The 15,021-nt window shown below is 43.8% G+C and overlaps 1 protein-coding gene across 2 annotated transcripts in view; it reads left to right on the forward strand.

Annotated features, from left to right (window-relative positions):
- pcdh10b (protocadherin 10b) overlaps positions 1–15,021 on the forward strand; it is a gene marked incomplete at its 5' end in the record, with an annotated part of 40,209 nt that overhangs the window by 10,360 nt on the left and 14,828 nt on the right. For both annotated transcript variants that reach the window (XM_083652290.1, XM_083652289.1), the window contains 2 exons: positions 2,085–2,143; positions 5,993–6,099. In XM_083652290.1, coding sequence (XP_083508416.1) covers positions 2,085–2,143; positions 5,993–6,099 — 166 coding nt within the window. The remainder of the gene's footprint in view (positions 1–2,084; positions 2,144–5,992; positions 6,100–15,021) is intronic.

Below are 15,021 nucleotides of genomic sequence, written 5' to 3' on the forward strand. Positions count from 1 at the left end.
GTGAGGGGAAACTCTTAGTTAATGGTATATTGTAGAATATGATTGTGCAGAATAAGGCAATAGTCTCCTCAACCATTTGGTAGAGCACATTTGAGTCACTATTTCTTATTGGAAAATGTGGTGAACTTAACTCAACCTTATTGAGCCATCTCTACCACTCGGTTGAGGTATGCTATGCTAAAAAGTGCCACTAGAGGTCACGCTGCTTTTTAACAGTAAGGGCCCTATCGTTGTATGGCACTATCGTTTGCGCTGCCTTTGCGCTGCGTTTGCGCGCCTCTTATTGCTATCGTCTGCCTCCACCGTGATGACACAGGTGTAGGCGTGGCCCAGGCGTGTCGGTGGGCCTCTAGCCTATCATGTGTCTTGCGCAAGTGTCATTTAGCGCTGTGGCGAAGATACCGTCGGTATGTGGCGAGCGCAAAGAGAGGTTTGGGAGTTGCCCGTTCCAAAATAGGCGTTCCAGCGCAATGTGTTAGAAAAAAATCGCCTTGGGTGCTCTCAATTTTAACACCAGGAAATAACTGGTCTTAGCGCAAACGCAGACGTACGCCTGAGTCTCCACATCTCCGTGCAGTGCAGGAAATCCTTGATTGGATCCATTTACGCACGGCATGGATGTCACTCCACTCGCGCCTGCACACACTCTTCTCTCCTCGGAATGCCATGTTGATTTTCAACTATTGCCTACATTGCAGAAAAAACACACCTTGATTTAAAAATGAGAATTCGTTTGTCATGGTTTTATTAGGCTACATAATTCCCGACCATACAGGTCTGTGGTGTAACATTAGATTACTTTAGGTAGGAGAGGGTAGGCGAAAATAAAAGGCAAATGTTGATCTTTTCCAACCATTATACATTTAATAGCACCGCAATAGCCCTCTCCACTTCCCTCGTCGGGGGAGAGAGAGAGAGACACCCTCTCCCCATCAAGCAGACAGTGACGGAAGCATGTGTCTTTATGTCCGCCAAGGGGAAAATGACGGGCTAAATTGGTGGGATTCGATGTATATATATTAATAGAAACGAATAGAAAATAGCTGATTAATAAAATGCGTGCTGGTGGAACGAAATTCAACTTCAAATAGAGCAGCATCACTCATCGCCGGCTCTCAGTACGCTGCGCAATTACGCATGAATGCAGTATGCCCGCAGCGGAGATGCAGGAGAAGAAATCACTCCTGACATGTGGACTCATTTTGGTTGAATTTTCAAATGTAAGCTTAGTTTTTTCGACAGAATTATGTCACTTGCTGCAACAAAAAAAAGTCTTATAAGGGTCAAATACTATTTTTAAACTGCTCTGCCAAACGGTTGAGTTGTCAATTCATGGTAAAAAAGATTATATGGTGTGGCAACTCAACCGTTTGGTAGAGCATGTTTAAAATAGACTATTTTCTATGGAATAAAAACACTTCTGATCATGCATTGTTGTTAATATGTTACATTTAGTGTTATGCCAAAATAATTTCATAAGTATGATTTCTTTTAACTATCTAACAAACATGCTGACATTTGTTGGTTTTGAATTCTTGTTATTATATTAGGGCCCTGATAACATAAAAAAAAATACAAGAAATATTTTTACATTGCTTTTTCTTGGAGCGAACATTAAAGTGCTTTATAATGACTAATAACTATCACAATATTTTTGACCAAAACCTCAATATCGACATTGTGACAATATTTTAGGGGTGATTGTGCTTTCACAAAATATTGACACAATGAGTTTTTTTGATAAATAATCATCAGCAATGTGGATATAATGACTAAGTGGGTAAAGGCAAATAATAGAACAGCTAGAACAGTCTGGTAAGTTCAGAAAATGACATAACTTTACTGAACAGCCAATATGCTACCAATCTGCATGCTAATTGCTAGTTCATGGTGAGTATGTGTACCTTAATAGAAAGTGCTAGCCTCACGACTCATGTTCATTTCATACCTAACATGAACAGGCACAGTGTGGGATGCATCACTCCTGGCTGGCTCGCTGAAGTGTTGTTGTTGTTGTTGTTGTTGTTGTTGTTTTGCTCTATGCTAATGGGGTTATGTAAAAAAAACATCCCCTTGTCTTTCAGACCAAACACCAGCGAGCTGAACTCGGCTACCTCGTTGACAGACCGAGGCGTGTCAACAGGTAAATATGGACACACACACGCACGCACGCACGCACACACACACACACACACACACACACACACACACACACACACACACACACACACACACACACACACACACACACACACACACAGACGTCAGCCTTGCAATCGGCATCTCTGCTATTACATTGTGTAATCCACGTCTGTGAAGTCCTACTTCACTCTATCACACTGATTCTCAACCGTTTTCATATAAAGGACCCCTAATAGAGTACGGGCTCTATCGTCCCGCTGGCCTTACATTAGCGCTTAGCGCCAGGCGCAGCCCATATTAGTGGGCGTGGACCGGCACACTGCCTATTCTCGTGTCGGCACTACGCGCGGCGTTAAGCATTATAACCACGCCTTTTAAGCGTAGAATTATTCACACTGTGCTCAATGGAGAAGTGCAGTAAACGAATGAGAGAGAGAGAGAGAGGGGGAGAGAGAGTGAGATGGCAGAGGAGAGCTGCGCGCAATTACGCACATTAATATTTCCGGCACACTGAATAAGGCCTGGTTTTGAAAAGCGCTAAACGCTAAATTAACGCCAGGGGGGAAGATAGCGTTAGGGCGGTATTTAAGGCCGAAACGCCCATTCTGGCCTATTCTGGCACTGCGCCACGCCTCTTCGGCGTAAAGCGCATTTCGGGGCCTAAAAACTAGGGATGGGCATCGAATTTCGAATTTTCGAATAATCGTTGTTATTATCAAGGTCGACTTTTATTATTGAAATTCGAAATTAAAAAAAAAATTTTTTTTTTTTTTTTTTTTTTTTTTTTAGTGAAATGTTGCATTGTCTCCCCTGATTCTAAGTATAGTCAAATCGCTTGGTTTGAGCAAGTAAAACAATTTTTATAAGCATTTTAAGCAAGGTTTATGGAAAAATGAATGGCGGATGAAATCCCATGAAGAGGGAGAGGGGGTGACTTTGGCACCCCTTTGGCACTCAGACCTGAGCCTACTAAATATTTAATGAACCACTCATGATTGTCAAAACTGTTTTTTATTTTCGAAAATGTCAATGTCATGTAACATGTTCTTTACTTCAGTGGTGCAATGCTTGTTTGAGCTAAAAATCCACAGCAGAAGCTTTTTATATTAATTAATGAAGCCGTAGACTTAGAATCAGGGGAGACAATGCAACATTTCACTCACAAAAAAAAAAAAAAAAAATTACATTTTTAATTTTTTTTACATTTTTATTTTTATTTTCGAATTTCGAATTAAATTCGAATTTGGCCAGCGAATTTCGAATAGTGTTTTTGCTAGAAATGCCCATCCCTACTAAAAACATGCTGCTATCTTCCCGAGGCAGGGGTAAAGCGTGTTTTTTTGCGTTTAACGCCAGTTTAGCGCCTAAGGCCAGTGGGAAGATAGAGCCCTACAGCATTGTTTACTATACAGTAGTCCAGCGGTTCCCAATCGTTTCTGACTCATGGCCCACTTGAAAATCTCAAAAGTGTCCGCGGCCCACATCCGACCATAAACAGTATGGAGGTGAAATAATGAATTATCAGAGCACTTTTTAAGCGTTACAGCTGCTTCTATAAGTGAATATTGTGTTACTAGTATGAGATGTAAGCACGGGATGTGTGAGCACGAGATGTATGTGGACGAGAGTTAGCCTAGGCAACTCCCCCAGAGAGAGAGAGAGAGAGAGAGAGAGAGAGAGAGAGAGAGAGCATATCTTGTCTCAAGGTTGATAGCCGTTCAAATCAATGGAGAATTCATTTCCTCATTCGCGAGACTTTTGCCACACACACACACACACACACACACACACACACACACACACACACACACACACACACACACACACACACACACAGTGTCAAAGAGTGGGGACAGGGGGGTGGAGGAGAAGGATCGGACCTGCAAATCTGCACCGCTTACTTCAATGCCTGGGTGTGATTTTTATTTTAATGATAACAGGAGCTGTCCATCAGCACCACACAGAAATCAGAAACTAAAAGGGAGGGGCTGTCTGCAATAGGCTAATTATCAAATAATTGATTAGAAATTAAATAATGGAGAAATGCATTCTTGTACATAGTAGTAGTAATAATATAATTATTATCATCATCATCATCATCATCATCATCATCAGTAGTAGTAGTAGTAGTAGTAGTAGTAATAATAATAATAATAAATCACTAAGATTGTAATGTTTTGCAAATGATTTGGCAGCCCACTTGCAATACATTTGTGGCCCAACAGTGGGCCCACAGGTTGTGAATGGCTGCAGTAAGCTATAGTACTGCAGGGATGACATATTATTTCTGTAGGCCAACCTGGAATTTAGCCTCACGCTGAGTTCCCTCATCTGGAAGTCAATGTGTGTTTGTATGGGGATTTTTGTTAGATGTCTGAAATAATGTCTGTGGTTAACAAAAGTTTATGAAACTGAGACATTTGTGTTCAGCAAGATAATCTTCACATTGATGATTTCTGAAGCGTAAATGTGATCGCCAGAAATTGCTTCAAAAGTCATAACAGTGGTGTTAATTTATCTTGCTGAACACAAAGGTCTCAGTTTCATAAACCTTTGTTAACCATTAGACCTTTCAGACATTTCACCAAAATCCCCATATAAAATCCCATTGACTTCCAGACAAGGGAACCAGGAAGTTCTTCTGGCTTTTAGGACTCATTCCTGTGGGACATTTCTATTGTCAGATATGATTTTGTCCAGACTATCTCTATGGTACTGTAGGTAGAGAGATAACAGAGAAACTATGATCAAAACAGTCATTCATCTTCATTCTCTAAATGTGTTAACCTCTTGTAAAAAAAAAAAAATGTTGGAGTTTAACAACTCAGAAATGTGGTGGGGACCCTTGGGAACCCCCTCCATGACCACTGGCGGTCCCCAGACCCCGCATTGAGAACCACTGCTCTAACAGCATTAGTCTGATAGCCTGCTGATAACGCTAATTACTGTGATGGGGAAGAGGACGAGATGGGATCTGGAGGATTAGGAAGAGGCTGTCTGTGCATAAACAATCACATCAAATAACTGGGTAACTGCTAGGTCAGGCATGTTATTGGAAAGCGTGTAAATGCAAGGCGAAGTGTGTGATGTACAGTGTTGGCCGAGTTACTGAAAAGTATGTAATTAGTTACAGTTACTAGTTACTTCTCTCAAAAAGCAATTTAATTACTTTAAATGATTACATAATAAAAGTAATTAGTTACTAGGAAAAGTAATATTTGCCTTACTTCTTTGATTGTCTTGTTAATGCACACATTATTTTAGTGTTGCTGTGGCACAGTGTGGGACAAGACATACTGTCTATTTATCTACTATTGTAGCTGCATGGGATACTTTTGCTTATTGGGGAAGCTTATAGCCTACTCAAGGTCATTAGCCTTGGGGGCTTATAGCCTACTCAAGGTCATTAGCCTCTATGGCTTACTCAAATTGATTAGCCTCTGGTGCCTATAGCCTACTCAAGGTCATTAGCCTCTGGGGCTTATAGCCTACTGAAGGTCATTAGCCCCTGGAGCTTATAGTCTAATCTAGGTCAGTAGCTTCCAAGGCTTATAACCAACTCAAGGTCATTCGCCTCTGGGGCTTATAGCCTACTCAAGGTTTTTAGCCTCTGGGGCTTATAGCCTACTCAAGGTCATTAGCCTCTGGGGCTCTGGCTGTAGTAGCAGACAACTCTGAAGTTGTCTGCTATTTTCACATCCTAAAGTAACTAGTAACTAGCCCATTTACATTTCAGTAATTGTAATTGAGTTACTAAATTTGAAAAAGTAATTAGTTAAATTAGTAGTTACTGCAAAAAAGTAGTTAAATGACAGTAATCCACTCCAACACTGGTGATGCAATATTGCAGCTCAGCGTTCCAGGAGGCAGACCTGGTCAGCTCTAAAGACAGCGGGCACGGGGACAGCGAGCAGGGGGACAGCGACCACGATGCCACCCACCGAGGACACTCTTCCGGTAAGAGCCAGAGAGTGTGTGTGTCTGTGTGTGTGTGTGTGTGTGTGTGTGTGTGTGTATGTGTGTGTGTGTGTGTGTGTGTGTGTGTGTGTGTCTGTGTGTGTGTGTGTGTGTGTGTGTGTATGTGTGTGTGTGTGTGTGTGTGTGTGTGTGTGTGTGTGTGTGTGTGTGTGTGTGTGTGTGTGTGTGTGTGTGTGTGTGTGTGTGTGTGTGTGTGTGTGTGTGTGTGTGTGTGCGTGCGTGCGTGCGTGCGTGCGTGTGTGTGTGTGTGTGTGTGTGTGTGTGTGTGTGTGTGTGCGTGCATCACATCTGCTTTCCTTGATGTGGGAGAAGCCCATTTCAAAGGGGGAATCGATTGCTTGATGACATATGCAGGGGCGTAGTGGAGGGTAAACCCAAGTAAACGCAGTTTACCCTCCTCTTTGAAATGAGGCAGAGATTTTACTAATCTATTTTCACATCAGCGGTATCGATCAATGAGGGGAAACACGGGGGTAAACTACTCACCTTGGATAGTTTACCCACCTCTGCATTCACCACTCCACCCCTGGTTGTATAGGGCTTGTGTAGTGCAGGGCTTTGCTTATGAGTTCGCTGTCTGCCTCTCTGGTGCTGAACCTCTCTCGGCTGCTGCTGGGAAAGTTACACTCTGTTTTGAAAGAGGGGGCGTGTGTCCCAGTGTGTCCCACAAGATGGTTTTATGCTGATCCACTAGTTTGACACATTCTGATTCTGTCTGTGGCCTCTGGCTTTCACACTGTTCATTTGGACAGCAAATGTTGATTTAATTTAGCCATAGTCTTTTGACTAATGTCCCATTTAGTTTTAGTCATATTTTAGTCATCGGAATTGTTTTAGTGTTTTAGTCTAATTTCCATCGACTTAATCTACAGACAGTTGATTTATTCGGTGGAACATAACATGATTAAAGTCCCTGGAAACCAAAATCCACAAAAACGTTCTAACTATGTTATTTAGGGTCTTATGTTAGTAACTGTCTGCCTCAGAAATTATTATACATTACTTTCAACCCAAAGCCTTAAAATCGACACTTTTCTACAAGATTCTACAAAGTACTTCCTCATTGAAGAGAGCAGTGCGTGAGGTGCTAAAATGCAGGAGCTTATGACGTCATAAGCTCTATATAACCTTTGTACATGCGCGCAACTCGCCCTACTCTGTGTGTGTGTGTGTGTGTGAGTAACTTCGCGTCACCAGGCTGTGTCGAGCGCTATGCTGTTCTCTCTCTCTCTCTCTCACTAGTCCCGAGAGAGAGAGAGAGAGAGAGAGAGAGAGAGAGAGAGAGAGAGAGAGAGAGAGAGAGAGAGAGAGAGAGAGAGAGAGAGAGAGAGAGGGGAGAGAGAGAGAGAGAGAGAGAGAGAGAGAGGAGAGAGAGAGAGAGAGAGAGAGAGAGAGAGAGAGAGAGAGAGAGGAGAGAGAGAGAGAGAGAGAGAGGAGAGAGAGAGAGAGAGAGAGAGAGAGCACACAGAGTGGGAGACAGACACGCTGTGGGGGCAAAGAATGGACAGAGATCTCTTCCTCTCAGAGCCGCGGAGCAACGCGCGAACACACACACACACACACACACACACACACACACACACACACACACACACACACGGTGTGTGCACTCATCTCTCTTTCTTTCTTTCTCCGTTTCCCTCCCCCCCTCTCTCTCGCGCTCTCCGAGAGACAGAAATTTCCCTGCTGTAGACTGGACACGCCCACACAGTCCGCGGGAGAAAGTACACTCTAAAAAATAATGAAATCTCATGAGTTTTGCCATGGCTGTCAAACCTAAATTTATATACTTTGCGACGTTCATCATCGTTCAAATTCGGCTGGTGGCTTATTAACATAGGATCCTGTGATGTGATGAACTCAAAATGCTAAATAATAAAGAAATATTTCTGGTTTCCAGGGACTTTAAAGTGTAATGCATTATATAAACATTTCTCTTGAATTTCCAATTCATTTTCTGTACATACCTAGCCTACAGATGACTCTACTACATCTATCCATATGACTGTTGTTCTCTCTCTTCCAAACGCTGGCTGTGGCAAAGACATCTCTCAACTTGAGAGAGAGAGACAGAGAGAGAGAGAGAGATAATGAGTGACAGAGAGAGAGAAAGAGCGAGAGACACAGAGAGGGAGAGAGAGGGGTTCGCTTTTGTGTCATCCCTGACGAGAAATGAATCCCTCCTTATTGTGTTGTGCTGTTTTGTAAATATGCGCGGTGTTAATGGGGGACCCCCTCCCCCTGCGAGCCTGGTCACTCTGTGTGAGGGGACCCCCTCCCCCTGCGAGCCTGGTCACTCTGTGCGAGGGGACCCCCTCCCCCTGCGAGCCTGGTCACTCTGTGCGAGGGGACCCCCTCCCCCTGCGAGCCTGGTCACTCTGTGGGAGGGGACCCCCTCCCCCTGCAAGCCTGGTCACTCTGTGCGAGGGGACCCCCTCCTCCTGCAAGCCTGGTCACTCTGTGTGAGGGGACCCCCTCCCCCTCTCCCCCTGCAAGCCTGGTCACTCTGTGCGAGGGGACCCCCTCCCCCTGCGAGCCTGGTCACTCTGTGCGAGGGGACCCCCTCCCCCTGCAAGCCTGGTCACTCTGTGGGAGGGGACCCCCTCCCCCTGCGAGCCTGGTCACTCTGTGGGAGGGGACCCCCTCCCCCTGCGAGCCTGGTCACTCTGTGCGAGGGGACCCCCTCCCCCTGCGAGCCTGGTCACTCTGTGCGAGGGGACCCCCTCCCCCTGCGAGCCTGGTCACTCTGTGCGAGGGGACCCCCTCCCCCTGCGAGCCTGGTCACTCTGTGCGAGGGGACCCCCTCCCCCTGCGAGCCTGGTCACTCTGTGCGAGGGGACCCGCGTGACGAGACGTGATGGGCGTTTTAATGAGACCCCCCCCCCGCGCGCCCGGGCGCTCGGAATGGGAACAAAACAGCCGATTCATTGGCTCATGAAATTAACTCATTAATTTATTTGCAAGTTCCTGGATGCTGCTTTCCTCCCCTCCCTCTTTTGGCCAGACTCTCTCTGTCCTAGCCTCACCACATTCTGCCATAGAGTACTGCAGGGATGATGCATTTTTGTAGGCTTAACCAGAAATCGCCGCCATGTTGGGTCATCAGGGGAAAAGGCTATGGGATTTTAGAATGGGGATTTTGCTTAACTGCATGAAATAAGGTCTGTGGTTATCAAAAGTTTATGGGAGTGGTAATTTATGTTCAGCAGGATAATCTTCACAAACGAGTACCACTTTTAATACTTATTCCTCCCCCTGAAAATCACATTAAATTTTAAAAAATGAATTTATGCTATTACTGGTTATAGAGGGAGTGTGGGAGATGGGGATGTCTGATATTACTGGTTATAGGGGGAGTGTGGGGGATGATATTACTAGTTATAGGGGAGTGTGTGGGAGATATATTACTAGTTATGCGAGAGTGTGGGAGATATATTACTAGTCATAGGGGGAGTGTGGGAGATATATTACTAGTCATAGGGGGAGTGTGGGAGATATATTACTAGTCATAGGTGGAGTGTGGGAGATATATTATAGGGGGAGTGTGGGAGATATATTACTAGTCATAGGTGGAGTGTGGGAGATATATTACTAGTCATAGGTGGAGTGTGGGAGATATATTACTAGTTATAGGTGGAGTGTGGGAGATATATTACTAGTCATAGGGGGAGTGTGGGAGATATATTACTAGTTATAGGGGGAGTGTGGGAGATATATTACTAGTTATAGGGGGAGTGTGGGAGATATATTACTGGTTATAGGGGGAGTGTGGGAGATATATTACTGGTTATAGGGGGAGTGTGGGAGATATATTACTGGTTATAGGGAGAGTGTGGGATATATATTACTGGTTATAGGGGGAGTGTGGGATATATATTACTGGTTATAGGGGGAGTGTGGGATATATATTACTGGTTATAGGGGGAGTGTGGGAGATATATTACTGGTTATAGGGGGAGTGTGGGAGATATATTACTGGTTATAGGGGGAATGTGGGAGATATATTACTGGTTATAGGGGGAGTGTGGGAGATATATTACTGGTTATAGGGGGAGTGTGGGAGATATATTACTGGTTATAGGGGGAGTGTGGGAGATATATTACTGGTTATAGGGGGAGTGTGGGAGATATATTACTGGTTATAGGGGGAGTGTGGGAGATATATTACTAGTCATAGGGGGAGTGTGGGAGATATATTACTAGTCATAGGGGGAGTGTGGGAGATATATTACTAGTCATAGGGGGAATGTGGGAGATATATTACTAGTCATAGGGGGAGTGTGGGAGATATATTACTAGTCATAGGGGGAATGTGGGAGGTGGGAGACTCTTCTTTTGAAGTAGTCCCTTATGGCTGTAGCTATATTTGACCATGCCTGCATGGTAGTGTTGTTGGCTCTATTGAGTCATGCTGTTGTACCCTCAAGAGATGCTATATTGTGGTAGGATGCTATTCAGTGGTGAATTAACATGATATTGGGATTAAATCACAGTGTTAGTATGGTCTTTTTCACTGCTGTAAGGCCTGCCAACAATTAGCCTATGCTGGTTTAAGTTGAGAAATAGAGATGAGTCATCATTAAGCAGACAGAGGGAGGGATTAGGCAGTATTGTAGTTCCTAGTAACTGACAGTTTCCAGGGGGAAAAATACTTATCTGATCAGTGGGCATTCCCAAAACATATTGAAACTGAGCCTGGCAGTAAGTACAATTAGGAGGACTAGCAACTAGTTTCATCTTAAAATGTTAACAAGTGTGGCATAAGCTCTGTGAGTCATCTTAAAATGTATAAATTGATGCCCGAGGTTTTTGGAGGTACTATTTAAATTGGACCATACTGTTTCCCAATCTGGTTTCAGCCCAAAACTGAGTTCCCTGTCTGTCCCATACCCTCCAGGTTCCCTATGTTTTGATAGAACGATCTTGCAGAGAGTTATATGGTCACTGAGCCCTGCCCAAGACCAATACACTTCTCCATAGGGTGCTCTGGCAAAGGTCTATCCCAGGGCACCCTATAGGTCTTCAATGCAGAGTTAGTAGATGGGTTTAACAGCACAGTTGAGAAGTGTTCACACGTTCAAGCCTCTCTCTCTCTCTCTTTAATAGTTGTCTGTGAGCTTGTGTAAAGCTGCTAGTTGTCATTATAAACATGCTCAGCTCAGTGTTGTAACAGTCATTAACGTTGATCCTGTGTTGGGGCCTTGAATTTGATGGAATTGGGCCTGGAAAGTCCTTGAAAAGTGCTTTGAATTTGATGTTTCAAGGATGTTTCCTGCATCCCTACCTGCCTCTTCGCACTGCGATTCCGGTAGACCTGTACGGGCTACACAGGTCTCACACAGCTACACAGAACTGTACTTTACCCGCCCACACGTCCCCTCCACAACTTCCTACTAACACCCCGAGCTCCAGTCACACCGCCAGCATGAGCAACAATCGTCTCATTTTTACCACCGGAGGACATTTTCACTCCTAATCGGGCCCGAGCCAGCTGCTCTGTGTGGATGGACTTGTTCTATTTCCAGCATTTGGTGTGAATGCTGCCAACGCCAAGTTCACATTCTGTTATGAATAGTCACATTCTCATATTCAGGCCCCATCCCCTCGGTTTGGGACTCGACTGTCAGCGTGTATCTCTCCATGTTTGATCCATCTCCAGGGCCACCGGCACTTTTTCTGTTGACTTTGAGTACCCTTGGTGCTGGCAAATAGGATACAGTTGCTTTGTGGCGGAGTTATCAGAGCTTATCGTGCTTAGTGCCTTTAAACAGATTATTTGCTGTGCATTAAGTCTTTGTTTGATTAGGATAATTGATAGCATGGCTTAGCGTCCGCTGCCTCCACAATTCAGGAAAATAACACAGGCTTATTCTCTGTGTGCTAATTGAGTTTGACAGTGGCGAGGGTATACTTGAGCTACTTTAATAAATGCTAATGTATCTATCTAAGTGTATTCTCTTCACTGGTGGTGGCTTTATAGTGAGGTGGTACACGTACAAGTACTTGAGTAGTTTTTTGATGATTTGTACTTTTTTCAGTACTTTTTATAATGCTATAATTTTAGTTTACTTGAGTAATTTTAATAATATATATTCTACTTGAGTACTTTTAAATGTACACAGAGTAAATGAGTAAATTCAGATTTTTGTTTTGCACAGCGCACTATGAAAACAGCACAGTAGCATTGGGACTGCTCACTTACAGGCGCAGAGTCACTTCCGCATTTATAGGGCGCCCAAACTGGTAGCTCGTTAGTGCAGTGGCCAATTAAATTAATCGTGCTCAAGCCTGGTCAATTGATTTAAACAGGTGTAGATGATCAAATTGTAATGATCCCCATCGTCACATTAGAAATCTCAGTTTCATTTGACACTGCTGACAGCCATAGCTAAATGGATGTATGTGGTTCTGATATTGCTGCTGCTAGCAGCTCTAGCTCGTCTGGCAAAGGAGAGAATCGCCAAACTGAGCATCCCTGGCTGCATCTGAATGAGCTGTTCAGTATGAAAAACAAGACAGACAAAGACAGGGGCAGCTTATACTGTAGGTAACACTGCTGACAGGCGCTGGATGTGTGAACTGTAATTATCATATTAACTAATTAAAATATAAAACACGCAATTATGATGCTATTATGTCTATCTTGTTTATCTTCTCTGTCAATCTCTTTTGTTTTGTTTTGTTTGTAATGCTATGTCACAAATGAAAAAAGAAAGAAAAAAGATGTTAATGTTACATATCTAGAAATGTGATATGCAATGTATTTTCATTCATAAATGTTCATATTTTACATTTGTGGACTCTAAAAATGTACAATGCCACATTTGATCTTGGTGAGTGGGCTGGCTATTGACAGATAAACACCCAATCTGTCCCGCTAAGATTTGTTTTTAAGTTGTTTTTCACACTGCTGGAAATTGGTGAGAGATGACAGGATGGTGCTATTTTATCCTCTCTCTCCCTATAACCAGTCCATCTCTCTCTCCTCCATTGTTGAGTTGTTTTTTAACCGTATTGATTGTTTTGTGTTTTGTTGACACAGTGGATGTTGTTGTTGACACAGTGGATGTGTCGGACGGTATTTTCTCCCGCTGGCGGCTGTGTGGTGCCAACATTTCCCACTGCGTCTCGCTTGTTTTCTGATCCAAAGAACGCTCAATTTTCTCTCCCAGAAAGAACTGCCTGGTCGTAGCTCCCAGCAGGGACGGAATTTAGATTTCAAAGGTTGGAGAACACAATTAGTACAGGGCTTTAGTGTTTATATGGTAATAATGTCCCCATTCAATCTATAATTTATTGATGATTTATTTAGAGTATTTATAGAATAGCATACAGACATATTCAAATAGTATAGGCAAAAATAACACATTTATACTGCATGCAAAAAAAGTGAATGGTTCTTTGCAAAAAAAGTGCATGGGATTAGCATAAAGTGGGCACGTCTGTAAAGGGGAGACTCATGGGTACCCATAGAACCCATTCTCATTCTCGGATATCTTGAGGTGAGAGATCAAGAGACTCCTTTGAAAATGGTCATGCCAGTTTTTCCCTGGCCAAGATTTAGCCAACATTTGCAGTTATTTAGCCCCCTTGCCGACAAGCTAGCATGAAATGGTTGGTGCCAATGGATGCCTTCAGTCTTCTAGTTTCATATGATATCAGCATCTTCACTTTAGCTTCACAATTGGGCCCCAGAGAGCATCTGAAATACAGTAATGTCAGCCAAAGAGTTGGGAAATATGCAGTGGTCCAATACTGCCAATATCAACCCTTTCCACTGATTTAATTGGCCCACATGGGCGTGGCTCTTCAGCTCACCTGTTCAGATAAGGTGCACCTGCTGTCATTCATTCCCAGTTGCAGCAGACAATCACCACAAGCTCTCAAGGCAGAATAGATGCAATATCACCAGACCAAGAAAATATAATAAAAAAAGAAGAGAAAAGCACCCGGCATAATTATTTACAATCATATAATATCTGATAGACTAATGCTGTAATACATCAATCTTGTGGACATCATACACACACAACTTCTGGTCCAGTCACTTGTCATCTCCCGCCTGGACTACTGCAACGTTCTTCTGTCCGGGCTACCTGCCTCTGCCATCCGACCGCTACAACTCATCCAGAACGCTGCAGCCCGTCTGGTGTTCAACCAACCTAAATTCTCTCATGTCACTCCCCTCTTCCGGGACCTTCACTGGCTTCCCATCTCGGCATGCATCAAATTCAAGACACTGGTACTGGCCTACAGGGTAGTACACCAGACAGTTCTTCCGTATCTACAATCTATGGTCAGGTTCCAAACCTCACCACTCCCTCCACTCCTCCACCCTTGCTGGATGCCTAGCTCCTCCATCGCTACGTGGGCTCAAAAGTCACGCATCCCCCCCTTCGGTCAGGACGGCCGAATCACTGCCGATCTTTCGGCGAAGACTAAAAACACACCTTTTCAGGCTCCACCTGGGCCCTTCTTGAACATCTCTCTCTCTCTTCTCAAAAAAAATCCACCTAATGTTACTAATTCCTTCTCAAACTACTTTCTACAAGTGCTACTCTATTCCTTTAAAAGGTTGTAACTGTCATAGATTGGGTTGCATAGTTGATTTCACTACTGTTGATAAAATGTGATATTGTAAGTCACTTTGGATAAAAGCGTCTGCTAAATGATGTAATATACAAAATCATCCATCAGAAGAATAAGGTGATGTAGAGATCCTAACAGAGACAATGGGCCCTATCATTGTAAAAGCGGTATTAGGGGCGTGCTTCAGTGCAGTTGTATTCTCCCTGCTGCACTAAATACCTCTATGCCTGTTATAATTATACTGGGCGTGCATGGGGTAGGCGTGCCACATGCCAAACCAGGCGTGTCTGCGCAAAATCCGGGGACACAGAT

Source organism: Poromitra crassiceps (assembly GCF_964638095.1).
Source record: "Poromitra crassiceps genome assembly, chromosome: 15".
NCBI classification, from domain to species: Eukaryota; Metazoa; Chordata; class Actinopteri; order Beryciformes; family Melamphaidae; genus Poromitra; species Poromitra crassiceps.